The following is a 20,305-nucleotide window of genomic DNA, read 5'->3' as shown; positions in this document are numbered from 1 at the left end:
TATCTATAAATGCACCACGTCTCTGTACGTCTGTAATCCACGCAACTCGAGAAGCGTTCGCCCCACCGACTTTTCTATATACATTTTCCAAGTCACATATGAGTCAAAAATAGCATACAAAAATTGTTGACATTTTTTTCCCCTCCCTCCCCCCAGAGGTCCCGCTCTGAAAGAGCCACAACCCCGGTATCTTGTAGAATTAACAATGAAATAAAAGTCACCGACTTCACATTTGACACGTGTTCCACACCACCACAGGGAGTGCAGTGCCTTGAGTCGGTGGGATACACAGTTGTCCAGAACCAGCACAAAAGCCTCTGCCCAGGCTCTGGACATGGCCCGAATTAGCCAATTGATCACACCTGATCTCCCCTAGATCTCCATAATGGAGCTGGCCTGTTCTGACGTCTGCATAAACTCCATATTTGGGCATGCCTGACAAATAACTCCGTATATGGGCATAAAAGGGACAAAGTTACAGAATATTTACAGAACTTGCTTCGGTTCAGTCAGACAACTCTTTGAATTCAATATGCATTGAGCATTTATATAATATTTGAGCATGGATATCTAAAAGCATATGTTTGGCATCAAGGCTCTGTTTTGACATCCCTGTAAGTATGGCAATATTTATAATAAACGTGTGCCACATACAAATACGCTGCGTTCACACAGGCAGATGCAAAAGATGCAAAGAGATAATTTGTCGGTTTTGTTTATTGTATTAATGTTCACACATTAAATCAAATTAATTGTGTGTGTGTGTGTGTGTGTGTGTGTGTGTGTGTGTGTGTGTGTGTGTGTGTGTGTGTGTGTGTGTGTGTGTGTGTGTGTGTGTGTGTGTGTGTGTGTGTGTGTGTGTGTGTGTGTGTGTGTGTGTGTGTGTGTGTGTGTGTGTGTGTGTGTGTGTGTGTGTGTGTGTGTGTGTGTGTGTGTGTGTGTGTGTGTGTGTGTGTGTGTGTGTGTGTGTGTGTGTGTGTGTGTGTGCGTGCGTGCGTGCGTGTGTATGCGCGTGTGTGTGCGTGTTGTAGCTGTTTACATTCACCCCAAGGCTAACGCAAATGAGGCACTAGGGGCGCCATACAATCTGCACACTACAGAACAGACACCCCGAGGCGCTACGTGGTAGGGGGCGACTACAACAATGTTGATCTGAAGGCCATTCTATACCAAGGTTTCATCAGTAGATTAAAGTTTTACACCTGGGGAAATAATATACTTGACTGTGTACACAAACAGGAAGGAGGCATATAAAGCTGTCTCCCGCCCCAACCTGGGCCTTTTCTGACCACCTTTCAATCATGTTAGGTCCCCATCTACCGCCCGGTGCTAGCGTCTGCAGGCAACCCACACAGGAGACCATCACTGTGTGGCCAGATGGAGCTGACTCTATGCTCCAAGACTGCTTTGAGCGCACCACCGAATGGCACATTTTCAGAGAGGCGGCGACGCCACAGCCTGGTGCTGTGGACTTGGAGGAATATACTTCATCTGTCCTATAGGCTATATCGGCAAGTGTGTTATATTACTATCCGTCCTAACAAGAAACCCTGGCTGAACGCTGAGGTCCGCTCACTCTTGAAAGTGCGGGGACTCTTCTTTTAGGTCGGGTGATGCACAAGCTAGGAGGAACCTGACTGACTTTCGAGGGATAACAAGGGCTAAATCACGGCTATGCGCACAAAATCCAGGGGCACTTTATACCACCAACGACCCCCGACGAGTATGTGGAAAGGAATGAAGACTATCACAGACCACAGCGAGAAAGATGCTGAATGCCCTGGGGACCCTTCCCTACCCGACGCTCTCAACACCTTCTACGCTCGCTTTGAGGCCTCTAACACCAGGCTCACCAGGTGAGCTACTCCCCAGTGTGACTCCTGAGGATGTAAGGACGTCTCTGCAGGGGGCCAAGCCCCACAAGGCTGCGGGGCCGGATAACATTCCAGGCAGGGCCCTCAAGAACTGCGCTTATCAGCTCTCTGAGGTTTTTAACACCTCTTTGTCCCTGGCTTTCAGTGCCACCATTATCTCTGGCCCAAAGTCTGCGAAAGTGTCATGCCTGAACGACTATACCGTCCAATAGCAGCAGGCACTCAGTGCACCAGCCGTTCAAAGCACTTCATGACAATTGGAGTCTCACTTAAAAAGGCCAGCCTCGATGACAACGTGGATCCTCACCAGTTCGCATATAGAAAGAACCGCTCCACTGACGATGCAATAGCATCTGTGGTCCATGTCGCTCTAGCCCAGGGGAAGGCAACCTGCGGCTCTAGAGCCACATGTGGCTCATGTGGCTCTCTCCCGTGGCTCCCAGTTGCTACGGCAAAGAAGTATGAAAAGGAATAAGAGGTTTTCTTTTTCTTTTCTTTTCTTTTTTTTTCTTTTTACATTTAATCATAATTTATTATTGAATTTGTAGTAGGCATAAAGTTATTCTTTCATTTTGATATTGCAAAACAATGTTGCCTATACACCAGATAAAAATAAGAATCACATTTAATGAAGGAAAATGAAAAGAATAGAATAATGTATTCATGATACATCTATGTTTGTTTTCACCACCAACGCTGCTGGCTTACTCGTACAGTATACTTGACATGCTTTGAGAAATTAGCAAACAATAAAATGTAATATTAAAAGACCAGAATCGCAAATAATTAAAGTTTGCTTTATCAGGAAGAAGAATAGCTTCTTCCCTGTAGCTGTGAGAATCATGAACTCTAGACCCTGAACTGTGACCTTTGCACTAGTGATCTGTTGACTACACATGAACTCGATCTATACATTATGAGCAGTGTTGGGTGTAACGGCGCTATTAATAACGGCGTTATGTAAGGGACTACTTTTATTGGTAACGGAATAAAGTAACTTGTTAGTTTTGCAATTTAGTAGTTAGTTCCTTAGTTACATTTCCAACAAAGTAATCCCGTTACTATAATGTGTCCCTGTTCATTCTGTTGGCAAGATTTAAAAATAATAAAGCCCCGAATGTCTGCGGAGTTTATTTCTCCTGCCTTCTGTGTGATTTATCCTTCCTATACATCCTGCGTCTACTACATCCTGTAGTTCACTTAAGAAATAAAAGTATTGTTACAAGTAGCTTTTAGTTTGAAGAGGAAGAGGAAGTTATTTCGGTTGTAGGCTAGCCAGCTACCATGACAGTCGACTAGAAGGGCCGGCACTGCCGGGTGGTGGAATAATAAAAACAACATGCTTTTAGCCAAAGTTCATAAAAACCGCATGCGTCTATGACTTGAAACAATGTAGGCTAAACACTTTGGAATTACGTTAAACATGGTATATCCTCCGTGGCGGCGTCATTAGGTGAGTAGGCTACTAGTACATTAATTGTTAAGTTTCATAGTATCATTCATCATCAACAGGCTGTTGTTGATGATGCCCCCCAAAATGAACAGGTTACACAGCCTACAGGATTCTCATTATGTTACTGTCACTGCCTGCAAGGATGGCCGCCGTGCCATTTCTTATAAACTATCTAATTCATACGTGGGTCGTCGTGGGTCCACGTGGAGTTGTTATTGTTGTTCATGGGCCACGGTGCGCGGCGTGGAGAGGGCATCAGAGCGCAGCGCAACAGCCTAGTCTGGTATTGTCTGTACTCTCTGCACTAGCTCTTTCTGTCCAGTCCTACGTGTATAGGCTGGCGATTGTGGCGACTTATATTCGTTAATAAAGAGAGCTGTAAAGGGGATATTGTCTATGGTCAGTTCATGGTGTGTATCATTCTCGTTTTTAACCGGGCCGTGATAATGCGGCGCATTGACGGTAGGCAGTAGGGCTAATACAATGTAACCAACTTCCGCAAGCATAAAAAAATGGGTTTTAATTGTCTGGTAACGGAAAATAACGGAAAATAATCTAACTTGTTACTTTTCTCAGAAGGTAATCTGTAACGGTAAGGGATTATTTTTATGGGCAGTAATCCAGTAACCTAACAACGTTACTTTAGAAAGTAACGATGCCCAACACTGGACAATACAAGTGTGTGACACACAATGTGTGTGTGTGTGTGTGCGTGTGTGTGTGTGTGTGTGTGTGTGTGTGTGTGTGTGTGTGCGCGCGCGCGTTAGTGTATGATCAAGTGAAAATGACAGACTGTACTGATGTTCAATCAATGGGGTGGAACACACACAGACTGGACACACACCAATATGCATTCAAGAGCACATGAAGAGACACCGAGATGCGAACACAACTGAACATACACACACCCACAGACACACACACAATGGCCCTCATTGGCCCCAACCGCGTTGATAAATGAGGGCCAATGTCTCTGTGTGCACGCGTGTGTGTAGAAGGGTTGCTCATTATAGTGTGGCGAATGACACAACTAATGACTGTTGTAGTGATTGAACTTGTCAAGAGAGAGAGAGAGAAAGATGGAGAAAACTGAAGAAATAGATGGAGTGTGTGTGTGTGTGTGTGTGTGTGTGTGTGTGTGTGTGTGTGTGTGTGTGTGTGTGCGACTTGCGTGTGTGCGTACGTGCGTGCGTGCAATGACTGATATACAAGGGCCATTAAGAACTGCCCCTCCATTCATCTCTCTCTCTCTCTTGTCTGCTCTCCTTTGCTAATCTCTCCATCTCCATCAACACTTCTAACCCCCCACCCACCCATTTTGTTTGCTCTCCCTCGTATCTGCTTCTTGTTTCTGTCACTCTCTGTCACCTGGGCTTGCCACATAGTGTTTGGTTTTTACCAGCGGTGGAAAGTAACTAAGTAGCTACATTTACTAGGGCTGGGAATTTAACTGATTTATTTCGATTCATTAATTACAGTACAAATAATGCGATAAAAAAAAAACCCCACACATTTTAATCGTGCATTTTAAAACCTTTGTTGTTTCAGGCGTAGCGATCATACCGTTTCACTGGAACGAACAGACTACAAATTCACCATATTCACATAAACCATGTAGTCCGTGAAATAGTGGATTAATCCGATATGATTAATCAGCAATGATACTCCAAAATCATAATAAAATGACTCTGGAATATTCAAGCTATTTCAGCGCATCACATCAAAAACGTCTCGTCTGAAGACGTGAGTTGTTGGACCGCTTGAATAAATGAAATGTAATAGAATTCCCTTTTGCATAATAACATTCAGATATACAGTAAATCATGAACCAAATAAACTGCTCCAACAAAATAGATTGTACTATCAAAAGGAGTGTTTATTAATATCGATTACTGGTTACAATGGCATAAAAACCACATAGCAATGAGCGAACACGTCACATGGATTAAAGAAGGCTACAGTAAGCAGCACAAGAATGGAAAAGAGGGTAGGAGGAGGAGAGTAACGTCTCGCAAAGAGAGAGAGGGCGTGTAGGCTTGGTGGGTAGAGTGGCATGAAGGCCTCAGTGTATCATAGTCTATAAAGAGAGCTCTTCTTTACAACTAGACTATATTATACGCCTAAGGTCCCTATCAAACCAAATGTCGTTTTGAGGCTAGATGTTCAATCAGTCCGACCCACCTGATTGTAAATATCAGCCTTCCACGGAGGTCTTCAAGCGTTCTGCATTGCCAGGAAAAGTTCACTTGGTCCAGATGCAGCGCGCGAGAATTTACTTTTCTTCTTAAGTTAAAGTGTAACAAGTCATCACTGTCTCAGAGTAAAACTCGCATTAAACTGGTATATTAACAAGGACTGCTCTTAAGTCCTATAATCGCCGTTTAGACTAGGCGGTTGTCCTCAGGCCGACTGCCTGTCTGCTGTCCTGTTGGACCGCCTGCCTGCGCGTAGGCCAGCCACTCCGGAGAGCTGCGTAAGGGAGCGCATAGGTGGCTGTGTTGTTTGGGCCCGCTTGCATGCGCTCGGCCAGCTGGGTTGATGCGACCACTCAGCAGAGCTATCGCCGTCAAAGAGCATCGTGTCTTAGTTGACACGATCATTATATTGGAAAGGGTGGCTGACTCTTAATTTTCTGTCTTTCCCAAAAACTGGTTTAAACTGGTTCTTAAGCTGCTGACTTAAAGAAAACAGTTAGCAGTTCTTCATTAACAGTTTTTACCACACGGGGAAAACATCCTGTGGTCATTATTCATTCTTATCTCCGTTGACCATCTCGCCTTACACTTTTGCACTCCTCTGAGTGCTAACACAGATGCGCGCGTCGCGCACACACACACACGCACATACACACACACACACAATGCACACAAATGCACACGTCACAAATCAGTGGTTAGAAAATGAAAAATATGATCAGCAATCAACAATAAGAATATTACATTTTTCATCAGATGTGCGCCTTTGCTGAATAACACATTTATCAGTGGTGTGTGATATGCATCAAATGTCCACACTCAGCGTGCGTGTCTGTTGGTGTTCGTGCTAGTTGTATGTGCCATGTGGCAGAGGGTCTCCCTGTTAGGGTCAGCATTTGGTCAAAAAGTCAACCTTGTGGTCACTTCAGATAGCGTGACAAATTGTCCGGTCTGGGTTTTGTCATACACCTGTACTCAGCAGTGTTAAAACAGGGGTCAAACTGAGGGCTACATCTTGCCGTTTCTCCTAATTTTACTCACTCAGGAAAAACGGGGTTTTGGTGCTATGTCATCCTTTCATTGTTCAGCACAAATTGTGCCTTGTCAGTTAACACCCCCCTCCTCACGCTACAACCATATTCAAATGGCGTGTTGGCCATGTTGTATTGAAAAACCTGGGTGGCAACGGGGGGACATTTCATTAACTTAATGGCATGATGGCCACAGTCTGAATATGGTCTAGTGCACGCAATGGGAGAAGAAGCATTTTGATTAAAAAAAAACCTCACTCACTCGCATACCAAAATCTGTTTCTAAAAGAGTTCCTTTTGATGAGGGCTAGGTGTACAGAATAGACAAACCAATGTTTTGCAATTATGCAGGTTTATCATTCTTGCAAGGAATGATTAAATGTACTACCCTGTTCCAAAATATTGTAAAAAACATCATTCAAAGAAGGAAACCAATACACTTACTAGGCTTAATTCAAGCATGCCAGTCTAGAGATAGTATGACTCTACTGGCTGTATTGAAGGCCTAAAGGGCAGCATTGTGCCCCCTCTACTACCTGACACTGAACTGAACTGAATGACACACCCCTTTTCTGGGCCTTTCCTTTGATGGGACAAACCAACTGTTCTTAAGCAAGTAACACTACACGACTTCATGTTTTTAGCAACACCACTCTTTGTATGGACGATATACAGTTTCCAGTCAAATGCAAACTCCCCTGTCAAGTGGTACGTTCCAAACTCCCCTGTCAAGTGGTACGTTCCAAACTCCCCTGTCAAGTGGCACGTTCCAAACTCCCCTGTTAAGTGGTACGTTCCAATGACATTCCCCTCCCTATAAAAAAGGAGCCCCTGAGTCATGTGACTCTTTTAGGAAGATCAGACCAAAAACAGGAAGTGGCAAGTGTGTGTTTGTTTAGCAATGAGCTTGTCTACATACAGTAGACATTTGTTGAATCAACAAATGTCTACTGTATGTTTCAACCGATCTATTGTCTGTGTGTCATTTGTAACTAAGTAATTGAAATGTATATGGACAAATGCAAACTTGGTCATGATGTAAAAACAAACTCCCTGGATACACACGTAGATAGCATACGACATAGCATTCAAAGTATTTTGAGTGTTAATTGAAAATAAATTCTCAGATCAAATATGCGATTAAGTACTGTAAGCCTTGCCGAGCCATGAGGCCCAGGCATAGGGCAAGACTAGCTCCTGTTTCTGTAGCGTGAAGCAGCTTGAAGTACAAGTACACCCTCTGGACATGATGTACAAGTACACCCTCTGGAAATGGCCAATCTGTCTCTCTGTCTCTGTCTGTCTGTCTGTCTGTCTGTCTGTCTGTCTGTCTGTCTGTTAATTGTACTTGACCCTGGAATGGATGTTGAATGTAAAATCAAATAATAATGGAAATATAATTACGTTGTATTCCCTCTTTACTATAGTGCTTACTGGGGTTAGGGATTATATACATGCACTAATCTCTCTCTCTCTCTCTCTCTCTCTCTCTCTCTGTCTGTCTCTCTCTCTCTCTCTCAGGAGGGGTGTGTATAGCCCAGTCTCTGAAGGTACCGAGGGAGCCTAGACCAGGGGAGTTTGATAAGATCATCAGACGGCTCATGGAGACCTCTAATGCACGTGCCATTGTCATGTTTGCCAACGAGGACGACATACGGTACGCCCCCCCGACCACCAAAACAAGCGCGCCCTCTGCCAGTGGCGTTGCATTGTGCTGAATGACAGAAGATACAAAGGGCTGGACAGAGGTTATGTTGGGTTATTATGTTTTACGTAATGACCTAAATGACAGCTGGGGATGAGTTTCACATCTTGTTGGAGCTTTATGCATTTTAGACGAATAATATCTACCTGTAACTCATCCATCTGCGTTATAGTTTATTTTTTTGTAAACAAATTTTATTAGCCAAAAGTTATTTGTAAATTGGGTGCTTTTCTGGAAAATGTTCTTCCTCTGTTCAAATAATGCACTTTTTGTAAATTGATGCATAGTTATGGGTACCACATAGAGATTATTGTATAATATCTATTTATGATTCTGTGCTCCTGTGATCATGGTCTTGGTTAAATACATGATGATGATGATGATGATTTTGTTACCCGCATTTACATCTCAATACGTTTTATTTTCCGTCCTCACTGTGTATTTATTTGTCTACCAGGCGGATTCTGGATGCAGCCGGACGCAACAACCAGACGGGTCACTTCCTGTGGGTGGGCTCAGACAGCTGGGGGTCCAAGATCTCTCCTGTGGTCGGCCAGGAGATGGTCGCTGAGGGAGCCATCACCATCCTGCCCAAACGAGTCTCCGTGGACGGTATGCTCTCGTGCATGTGTGGGATTAGGTTTAACCCATTTAGACCTGAGCTCCATTCTTACAAAATGCCTTCTAAATCCTGTTTTCTGAAAAACTCACGTTTATGTGTCATGTCAATTTCATGTCAAGGACTCCCGAAAACATATGTATATGGCTGTCAAAACCCCATATGAAAATATGTTGTTCCAGGGACCCCCCAGAAGCACATGTTCGCTCTGAAAGAATATATATTCGAACATTTGTGCCACATGTTCACGATTTCTTCAAAAATAGCAGATCTATGTTCCCTCTGTGGCCCCTAGGGTAGGTACCCTCACAAAAACATGCAGTAATCCTGGTCTCTAAACTGCCTCCCCCTGGCCAGCCGGGGCGCCTGATGGAGGGGAAAGGAACTGGTTGGAATATCGTGTTCCTTCCACGCGCTACGTCCAACCAGGGAAACTCCCCCCTGTCAGGTGTAAAGGAGCAACTTGGACACTCAAGCATGAAGGAAGCATGAGTTAAGTCCGTTGCTCTCCCCAGGTTGGCGGAGGGTGTGTAGAGCCCAGGATCACAGTAGATGATTGACACAGGGGTGAAAAATGGGTTACAAAATCGTGGGATAAAAAAAATATATATTAAAAAAAAAAAGCAGATCTACAAGCTCATAAGTGCCTCGCTATAAGCTTGTAGATCTTCTATTTTCCAATAGCTAAAGTAAAACATAATGCTACAAACACCAAAAGGGGTTCCCGTCCAAAATGGGTTTACGGCCCAGTGGTTCTCCTCAACTGTTTCTGGATGAAAACCGTTTGCGGCCTGCTGCGTGCATTTTAAGTTTCGGCATTGATCAGTGGAACTAATGTAGTATTCTTAAGAAAGTCTCAGTGTTTCACCAAATATTTGGGGCCCACTTGCAATACCCTCGCGGCACACGTACCAGTGGGCCTGAGCCAGAGGTTGAGAACCACTGGGTTAGTCGTTTGGGGGTACAGTATGTGCTTTCCTTCGCCATCAGAAGCCTTGACCATAGCGGGGGCAAAGTTTGACTGCTGTGGAGCCACGTGTCAACTGTATTATCAAGTATGTAGTTACTAATATGCCTTCACCAGGGACAGCATTGTACATTTGTAATCATTATTGAACTGCTGTCCACCCGAGGGGGCTTCAACTGTCAACATTTTATTTGAACATGAGTTCATTATTTCTGCGTCCTGCTCTGTCTGTCTCAGTTTCACCGGCATCCAGATTGAATCAGGTCAGAGGCCTTCAATCAAGCTGTATGTCAGTAGACTGTGTAGAGATCAGTATAAAGTCCGTGAAAGACATGTCATCTTTTTGAAAGATGGTGGGCTGAGGAGAACAGAGAGGTGATGCAAGGCCTTGCTAAGATAAAGACATTACAAGTTCCCCTTTAAACTGTCTATCTCGGCCACACTGCAGCTCAAGGATCAAAGTGCATACTGTAGATCACTTCTTAGGTCACTGGGTCAGCTGGCGATAGCAATGCGTTACATTAAATATTGAGTTTCTTGTTTTATTCAATAATTTATCAGACTTTCTTACGTCAGCTCAGTCGTCCTTCTCAAGTTCACAGTTTTGGGTCGTCGTCGGCACATAACGGTGAGTTTTATTAGTCTGCTGGTTGATCAAATCAAATCAAATCAAAGTTTATTTATAGAGCACGTTTTAAAACAACCAAGGTTGACCAAAGTGCTGCACATCAGTGGCAAAAACAGGCAGGAGAACACGGAATATAAACGAGAAACACAATAATAAAAATGACAAAAATGTACAGTAAGCATGAAAGCATAAAATGGACTCATTAAAAGCCATGGAGAAAGGATGAGTCTTAAGGTGAGACTTAAAAACACCAATGGAGGGGGCAGAGCGAATGTGAAGGGGCAAAGCTCTTCCAGAGCCTGGGAGCTGCAGCCGCGAAAGAGCGTAGCGCCCCCTAGTGCTTTTGTTAGTTGTTCGGCCCTCTAGCAGTACCTGATCCGCAGAGCGCAGAGCTCTAGCCGGGGTGTAGGGTTTCACGAGCCCGGAGAGGTATTCGGGGGCCAGCCCATTTAAACATTTAAAAGTAAATAAAAGGACTTTAAAATCAATTCTAAAAGAAACCGGGAGCCAGTGAAGGGAGGCCAGCACGGGGGTTATATGTTCTCTTTTTTTTAGTGCCGGTTAAAAGGCGAGCAGCAGCATTCTGGACCAGTTGCAGTCGTCTGATTGCAGACTGTTCGATACCAATGTATAGAGAATTACAATAGTCTAATCTGGAGGAAATAAAAGCATGGATTGCAGTTTAGTACTAGTACAGTACTAGATTTATATCAAACTATCATCATAAATAGCCCGGTTTCCCAGTGGTTCATACTAGGCTATAAATCCTCAACGTTTCACTTGATGTTTTGAATCTCAACAAAGGCACTGGTGTCTAAAATTGTGTCGACGGGAAGAAGGCAGCAGAGAAAACGGTGAAATCATCTGGGACAGTGCGGGCAGGGCATATCGTATTTTGGAGGGGCATGAGGCCAAACGGGGGTGGCAGGGCGGTCATGGCCATCAATGGCCTCTGTGAAATTCCTGCATGCCTGTGTGTACACAGAGGCTGATACAAGTACAGAGACACACCGTGTGATCCAAGCTCTCCCTGCATGTGGATCCCAGAAGATGTCACATTTGTTCCATTTTAAGTCCTCACTTTTCCTCCTGACTGAGAAACCTTGTCACATACAGCAGATGACTTCAGAGGGAGAGGGAGAGGGAGAGAGAGAGAGAGAGAGAGAGAGAGAGAGAGAGAATACAATATTGTATGACGGGCATGACGGGCAGACAGCAGGAGGGCTTGGATTAGATAGACTGACCAGGAGCCACACTGAAACAGACAGAGATTAATGACACACACACACACACACACACACACACACACACACACACACACACACACACACACACACACACGCCGCAGCAAGCATGAGCCATTCAACCACCAGAATCTGTAAAGGCTGGGTGTGAAGCTGCATTTTTTTCCCCACACTGTTGCAACCAGACAGTGTTGCTGCTGCCACATGCGGTTACCACGGCTACCGCTGCAGTGCCATCTCCGCTGTCGTCTCCATAGAAACAAATGCACCGTTACTGGTATCGGTGGGTGTGGTTTACTGATGACCCTGACCAATGGCCTCGCCGCTGACACGGGTGACAATTGTCTCTGAAACGTCCAGCCATGTTCAAAACCCTCTGAGGTGTCAAACATTGATTCTCAAGTTAACCCTTCATTTTTAAGGACCATTTTGACACCTTTTTTTTTATCACTTTGACTCCATAATGCCCTTTCTGAAACCAGTCCCTTGACTTGAAGTGCTCTCGGGAGGTTCCCTCGTCAGGAAGTGCCCCTCCAGCTGAATCAAGTTCCCTTGATTAGGGTGCTGGGTATAAAAAACTGTTTGGAAATACATTCGCAGGAAACAGGAAACGGACACCATTCTTTGCCATGGTTACCATCATGCAATTGCGTTACCTGTTATTTTGTTTGTACAGTTATATTGCATTGCATCGTGTATGTTTGTGTGACATTTGGATTTCATTAATATGAAATACAGCGTGACTGTCAAAAATGACATGTCATATACATCCATGGTGTTTATAAATCATTGTGTTCAAAGTTGTGGTGTGTGGTTTAATTCATAGTTTTTCACAGTGGGCTAAATAAAGAGCCCTTGTGAACATCAGTTGGAGCGTTGTCTATTCTGCATCAGATGAAGATTGTTTAGGAGGAGTTTATTTAGCATTTATTTGTGGTGGTGCTTACATTTGTAGGTTGCGGTTTCCATGCGGACAGAGAGCAGGGCTGCACAAGGCAATCGAGTCTAGATCGGCACAGACTCGCTCTTGAGGGCTTTATAAGCCACTTCCACTCAAGGCTGCTTGGTTTCGGACGACACTTAATATGGCACAGCCTCGCGTGAACGCACATATCGAGGGCAAGTGTGTAGGGCGAGTGGCGAGGAGCTGGTTTCAGAAAGGGGGTTGGGGTCCATTTGGACCCTTTATGTTCCACGGACTCGAGGTTGAGAATCAGTGAAAACCAAAAAGAAAAAAGGAATTCAAAGCAACATTTTGTTTTAAGCTGTTAAACAAAAAGTGAGAAGATAAGTATTTATTCTCCCTCACTGTCTCCCTCTGTCCTCCACTTGTCTCTCCATCTTCTCCGCCAGCCAGCCAGCCTGCCTCTGGCAGCTGTTAGTTTCTTTAACCCCTCTTATGTGGGACAAGCAGCATTTTGGGGAAGTGTTTTAATCTCAGATCTGCGATGCAGGGGAGTCGGACTGGAACATGTGAGCTCCGCAGGAACGTTCGCATTTACATTTAGTCACATTTAGTACATTGAGACATACTGAGATCATACTGACTGACTCCTGCTGTGAGAAGACAAAAAGAAAACCTTAAGCTCCGTTCACATTGAAGAAGCTGCTTTAAAAAGCAGAAGCAGAAATCTGAAAGACGCAGCTTTTTTTTGAGAAAGTGGGCGTGTACAAGGTACCTGTCACTCAAGCTGCCTGGACTGGCTGTCTGGCTTTGAGACGAGAGACAGGCAGTTTGAGCAGATGCGCATTTGAAAGTCTAAAATGTAAAATAGCGACTGTAGAGGAGACATACTTATATATTTAGTTACATCATAACCTATGTATGGATGAATAAATAATATAATCTTGGTAAACTTGTTTGTAAATAACCGAACGGACCGGATCTCAATCCTCCCCGTCTTCAGCGCTCATGTCTCCCCCCCACTCCGCTCTCCTCTCCCCCAGCTGGCCACGAGCGAAACCCTCCGGGCATTTTTTTAAATGGCGGCTCTGTATGTAATGTTAATGTTGATTTAGAAAGAGCATACCGTAGAAATACAATTGTATATATCCAGCACGTCGTAAAAGCAATTAAAACAGCTTATGTTTACGTGCGATTTCCGGACATTCAGTCCCAAGTCTCCCGTGGAAGGGAGCCCCCATCTCGGCGCTGTCTGTCTGTCACTGACCTCGGCTGGCTATATGTGGCAGTAGCCTAGAGTCAGACCGCTCCTCCACCACCCCCACGGACCCTCACCGTTTACACTGACTACAGCATCAGCACATTTAAAGTTTGCTTTTAATTAGCAGATGATGTGAAACATTGTGCCAACTAGTAGTAGGCTATGCATACTTTAATTACTTAATTAATAATCAATATCACGGTGATATTATCACCGGAACGGAGTCCAGTGCAACGGACATGTGCACATGCATATCATACAACTGATATAAACTTTATATCAGTTGTATGATATGCATGTGCATAGAGAGATCAATAATTAATAGCCTTTATAATAAAGGCTATTAATTATTGATCTCTCTCGCGCACACACACACACGCGGTGCATACGACGCGCTGGGGACTCTGGACTTTAGTTCTTTGTCTATAGACTATATATATATATATATATGCTCATTTATAAACCGTGTGTGTGTTTAGTCCACGGTCAGAGACAGCTACGGGGTTCAGTTGTTCACCTCGGTGGGAACCGGGAGGGGGTAATTACTGCAGGGGCACTGAGAGAGAACTGGCTCGCAAGTGAGCCCCGTGTCGGCTCCTCCACCGTCCACGGTGCTCAATATCTCACACACACACACACACACACACGTGTTCTATCTATCTATAAATATAGGCTATCTACTATCTTTCAACTTTTGTTATGAGGTTCATCGATAGGCCTACATGAACGCAATAGACCAATTTAAATGATTCCCTCAAATAAATCTTATATGCGATTGGTTTATCGATTCAGAACGCAGCAAACCAATCACAAAACATGGGCAACATATTGCATAAATAGAGGGGGTACATACAACTGATATAAGGTATGATCAAGGCCCCACTCCTGTAGTACGTACATTACTAGCGCCACTGTACCACGGCGATAGTGCCTCGGGTGACCTGCGGCCAGACCCCGTCGTCGAGGAGAAACCTCGAGCGAAAGTGGACCGACTTCTGGACCCTGTGGCCCGGCCCGCGGAGGACCCCCTAAATTGAGACTGGGTGTCGAGGAGCGTACACCAGTGGTCAACTCCCTGTGCTCAGGGCGAGGTCCCGCGACAAGGGCAATTAATTTTAGTGCGAGGAAACGTCCAGCAAAACACACGAGGACCGGCACAGAAACGCGCTGACAGCGGGCTGCTGTTTTTGGGAAAACTCCGACACAACTATTATTGTTTAGTTGTTTGTCTATCTATCTATATCTGCTAATTTATCAACCGTGTGTGTGTGCGTGCACTGTTTAGTCCACAAACAGTCCACAAGCGACGGATAGCGTTCTGGAGAGTTCAGTTCAATAGTCCATCCATAGCTTCGATGAGAACCGGAGGGGGGGGTGAATGCACGATGACTTGTCCCCAGAAACGTGACACTCGCGACGGCACACGGAACACAACCTGTTTTCACCGCTTCGACAACTTGTTTCTCATATAAACTTTAATTTCTATCACAAAATATGCTATGGTCTTGCCAAATATCCATTCATATTTCATATACAGCCCATATTCAAAAAGTTTATTTTTTAATGCGGACAATTGGGTCGGACAGCTTTCCAGAGGGTTTTCGGTTTTGTAAAATGAGCTCAACTCCGCCTCCTCAAACCACGCTGTGCTCTGATTGGCTACACGCAGATTTTTAAAGCTCCAGCTTTTAAAAGCTGCTTTAAAGTTAAGCTCCGGTGAGCAAAAAAAAAAGCAAAAACAAAAAAAAGCTATTGTTCCAGCGTTTAAACGCAGAAGCTGTTCAGCATAGAGATAACATGGGACGAAGAAGCAGAAGCTAGCTTCTGCTTCTTCAATGTGAATGGGGCTTTATAATCCCCTGAGAGATAGAGTGCTGCTTAAAGTCTCCTTTTCACCTTAAACTTCAGACTTTAATCACTTTACTGTAACAGAAATGACCCGCTTGACTTCAAAGCTACATGTCCGAGGCCATCAGGCAAGCCAAATTAGAAAGCCTTTTCTATTTGTCGAGGCCCTGCATGGAGCCTTAGTTAACACAGTCTGAGCGGGAACCCCTTTTGGTGTTTTAAGCATTATGTTATACTTTAGCTATAGAAAAATAGCAGATCTAGCTTGTAGATCTGCTATTTTTGAAAAAATCGTGAAAATGTGGCGCAAATCTTTTTTTTAACTCAAATCTTTGCTTCTGGGGGGGGGGGGGGGGGTCCCTGGAACAACATATTTTCAGATTGGGGTCAGTGACCAAATACAGATAATAGTGGGGGTCCTTGACATGAAAAAGGTCGAGCACCACTGATATAGAACCATATAGAAAACTGTTCGGATTTAGAAGACATTTGTAGAATCGGTCTCGGGTCTAAATGGGTTAACCGGGGCAATGTGAATCGAGACTCTGATGTCTAGACAGGAAATGAAAGCTGATAAAAGGAAGACCTCCAGACTTTCGAGTGATGCGACGTGGGAAATCAGCTAAGACGGATGGGTAAACTCTTCATCCTGACAGGGTCCTGTGGGGCCTCTCAGAGCCGCATGCAGCCACGTCTTGACTTATTTTTACATTAAGAAGAACTGACACGAAAAATAAATTACTGCCGATGTCGGGGTCTGGGGACTCCAGAGTGCCCGTCTTTGGAGAGGAGTCACAGCCAATCAGTGAAGCCCTTTCGTCAATCACGACGACGTCTTCTAACAAGCTTACATCTGCGTGAAGCCGACTGCTCTGTCCACAGCGTCCACACATCCCGTCAAAGTTCATGTTCCGACTCGACGAGAAGATCCTCTTCTCTCCTCCCATTACATTATAGTATGTTTACGCTGTGTACATTTTGTAGCATTTAATTCGCCTCTCTCCTTCCCTCCACAGCGTTTGATCGCTACTTCCGCAGTCGTTCTCTGTCGAACAATAGGAGGAACGTTTGGTTCGCTGAGTTCTGGGAGGAGAACTTCAACTGTAAACTTGGGATGCATGGCAAGCGACCTGGCAGCCCGAAGAAATGTACAGGTAGGACGAATACACTTGATTTGTTTTTGGCTTTTCTGCCTTTATTGATATATTCAAGTGAAGAATGACAGGAGAGAGAGACGGGGGCTGCAAGACATGCAGCAAAGGGGTGGGGGGGGAGACATGCAGTAAAGGTCGTCATGAACGGGACTCAAACATGCAACGCGCTGTCAGGCCAGAGCCTATATGTGGCATGCGCCTGGACCACTAGGCCAGCGGGCGCAGAATAATACACATTTAACTCCTTATTATCTAAGAAATGCACTTGTATAAAGAATGGTTCAAGACACTGGATTTGAAGTTTATTCCATTTCCCTTCCAAGGGAATCCTGTTGGTCAAATGTAGAAAATAATCAGAAATGTTCCACTGGTACACAGCAGATACTATAGTGCAGTAATTCTAGTAGATTCTAGTCGTTTTACAGTAAAATCCTGAATGTTTAATTTTCACATTCAGTCATTCACTACGAATGGAACCAAATGGATCCTTTGCGGGTGAAACTGTTTTCATTTGTACACAAATGAATGCAAGCTGGAACTCAACTTCTATGTCCTATCCGGGATTCGAACCCCCGTCTGAGTGTCTGAGGGGTCTGATTTCTACCACTCAGTTCAAGGGGGATTCCCCCACTTGGCCACATAATATAGTATTGTACAAACTTCAGGCAGTACTACTTGTCCACCAGTACAGTAGGTGTCCTATATGCGACACCAGGGTCTCTAGATGTCTCAATGGAAGAGAAGGGAGAACACATACAACCACTGCAGATCTTTTTTTAAAGATTTTTCACAAAACATGTTTTGTTTTGGGTCGCTTTAACACTGGAATACATTTAATTGGAGTTAATTGGTTCCATTCCGGTCCTGTGGATCCGGAATACTGCTAGTTTTAAATTCTATGAGCAAATTAATTATGTTCACCTGGTGACCCATATGTAAATTACTCCCTGATTAGACAGCGAAAATGAGAACAGGCAGTAAGCTGGGGGTTTAATTGGTTGGTATACTGAGTACCATTACATTATAGATGATACGGGCTGACCTGCTCCAGGCAACTAGAGACACAGTCTGCCTTCTCAACAGCTGTGACAGAATGGAGTAATTGGTGGAAAGCATGCAGGTAAATAAGGTTCTTAAAGTGTGTGTGTGTGTGTGTGTGCGTACGTGCATGTGCGTGCGTGTGCGCTTGTGTACTAATAGTTCTTCAGCAGCTATGTGTGCATTTTTATACAGACCTTAGCAGAATTTTGCAGAATTTAGCAGAATGTAGCAAATCACACAGTAACAGTCAGCACTTGGTGGGTGCGTGCGCGTGTGTGTACGCGTTCTTTCACTCGTTGTCGTGTTGGTGTTTTTTTGGACTTCATGGAGAAGCGTGTTGTCTATCTCAGGACAACTCCCGCTCACTCACGCACGCATGCACGCGCACACACAGCAATTAATCCATACAAATATACTGAATTCAATCGCACAAAAAAACAAAAAACAAACACAACAAACAAAGTTTGACAACTCACTGAAGCCTATAATGAGACTCGGGTTGTGCCTGTCTCTGCGCACAAAGTCCTTTGAAGTCTGGGTCAATCGAGTCGAGGTTTGGCTCTTCATCCAGCCTGTTTCTGTACTTAGTTTTTATGCAGGTCTTTCTCACAAAGATATGTCATCGCAAAATGAAGGAGAACGAGTACTGCCTTGTCTGGACGAGCGGGGTATTCACTGCGCTGCCATTGTTTTCTGAAAGCAGACAATTCTATTAAACTCTCCTGCTATGCTCACCAACAGCGGAGTCCTTGGGCATTTCAGAGATTTCAATGTTGAACGGGTCGATATTCAGCTGTCGCTGGAAAGTATTCATGGATCTGTTATCTGAGTGAGACAATGTGAGACAATGTGTGCAACAATGCTGTCCCTCACTCCATTATCGATGTTCAGGTTGTTGGCTGACAGAAAGTTCTCCGATGTGGGGAAAGATGAAACATCAGTCACCTGCCTTGCCTGTAGCATCAAATTAGCCCCAACCCATCCTTGTCCAATAGGCACGTTAGCAGCGAAGAAAGCTTGACCTGCATATCAACTAGGGCTGCAACTAACGATTAATTTCATAATCGGTTCATCGGCCGATTATTTAAACGATGAATCGATTAATCGGATTATGGCACCTTTTTGCAATTACTTAAAAAAATTAGCTTCAAGTTATTTTAGGCATGTTGTAACTAATAATAAAGATAATAAAAATGAATACTCCTTCAAAATTAATATGTTACCCCCTTTTTTATCCAATTTGATTTCATTGCCATTCCTACTTGTAATGATACTGTAATCTGTAATGTTGACCGTGTATAGCTGACTGTCTTTCTTTCCATTTCTATCTCTGGGACCCCAATTTTTATATTTTAATTTCTATTGTAAAATCAATGTTGAGTCCATTTGGTTCCATTTTTGTACTCTGTTACAGACCCTTTACCCCCTAAGCACCCCCTGCCCACAAACCTAACTGTGAAGAAAAATATTCATGGATAAATAAAATATATGAAAGACAGAATTGACTTACTTTTATATAAATCATTACTATAAAATCATACTTTTTATTTTTGCAATGCTGACTTTTAGTGCCGCTCCGTTCTACCGTTAAGACATGCTCCTGCCCAGCGCACAGTACAGTCAAACAGCCCCCTCCCTCCTGAGCCTTGGGAGCGGAGGGGGGAGTCCTCTCAGCCCGCAATGCTCACAGTCACATACGGCACGCTCAGTACAAGTCTGTCACTGTGACTTCTGTCCCCACGGCCCACGCTGTGTTCTTAACTTCTTTAACAGGTCGCTCGTATTTCTTTATGTAAGATAAAGAATCCGATGAACACGGAGAGCCAAAGAGGACTTGTTGCTGTTCCTCATGTTAGCGATAGCTGCTATATCAACAGTAAACACAACCTTGCTAGGCTAGCAAGCTAACGTTGCAACAGGATCGTTGCGGTGTGTGTGTGTGTGTGTGTGTGTGTGTGTGTGGGGGGGGGAGACTGAAGTTGTGAGAGAGAGGGGTAGAATAGATGCGGAGCGCTCTGGTCACGTTCAAGACAATCTTGTGTTGTGTTTATACGACCCGTTGCATATTGTTCGTTCAGCCTAGTGCCGTTACTGAACGGTAAAAAGAAAGCAGCGTTATTTTACATTTTAATGTTGGAAAACACCCGCGATAATAATCGCTAAGATAATTCGTTGGCAACGAATTCAATTATCGATTTTAATCGATTTAATCGATTCGTTGTTGCAGCCTTAATATCAACCATTGCTAAACTATTTGGATTGGCATTGGACAATCGCTTTTTGGTGTGGGATTTAGTGAAGGGCTAATTCAGGTGGTTTAAATGAGAGAACATATCCGTAGTTATGCCAGCACCTGGAATAGGCGAGAATGCATTGGTTAT

General features: G+C 44.1%; 1 protein-coding gene across 1 annotated transcript in view; it reads left to right on the top strand.

Moving 5' to 3' along the window:
• Window positions 1-20,305, top strand: part of grm8a (glutamate receptor, metabotropic 8a) — a 252,876-nt gene that overhangs the window by 163,783 nt on the left and 68,788 nt on the right. The window contains exons 4-6 of the mRNA XM_080757178.1: window positions 8,075-8,210; window positions 8,716-8,870; window positions 16,746-16,883. Coding sequence (XP_080613304.1) covers window positions 8,075-8,210; window positions 8,716-8,870; window positions 16,746-16,883 — 429 coding nt within the window. The remainder of the gene's footprint in view (window positions 1-8,074; window positions 8,211-8,715; window positions 8,871-16,745; window positions 16,884-20,305) is intronic.

The sequence above is a fragment of the Protomyctophum bolini genome (genome assembly GCF_963924005.1).
Source record: "Protomyctophum bolini genome assembly, chromosome: 23".
NCBI classification, from domain to species: domain Eukaryota; kingdom Metazoa; phylum Chordata; class Actinopteri; order Myctophiformes; family Myctophidae; genus Protomyctophum; species Protomyctophum bolini.
Note: the sequence above shows the minus strand (reverse complement) of the source record. Positions and strands in the feature narration are given on the sequence as shown.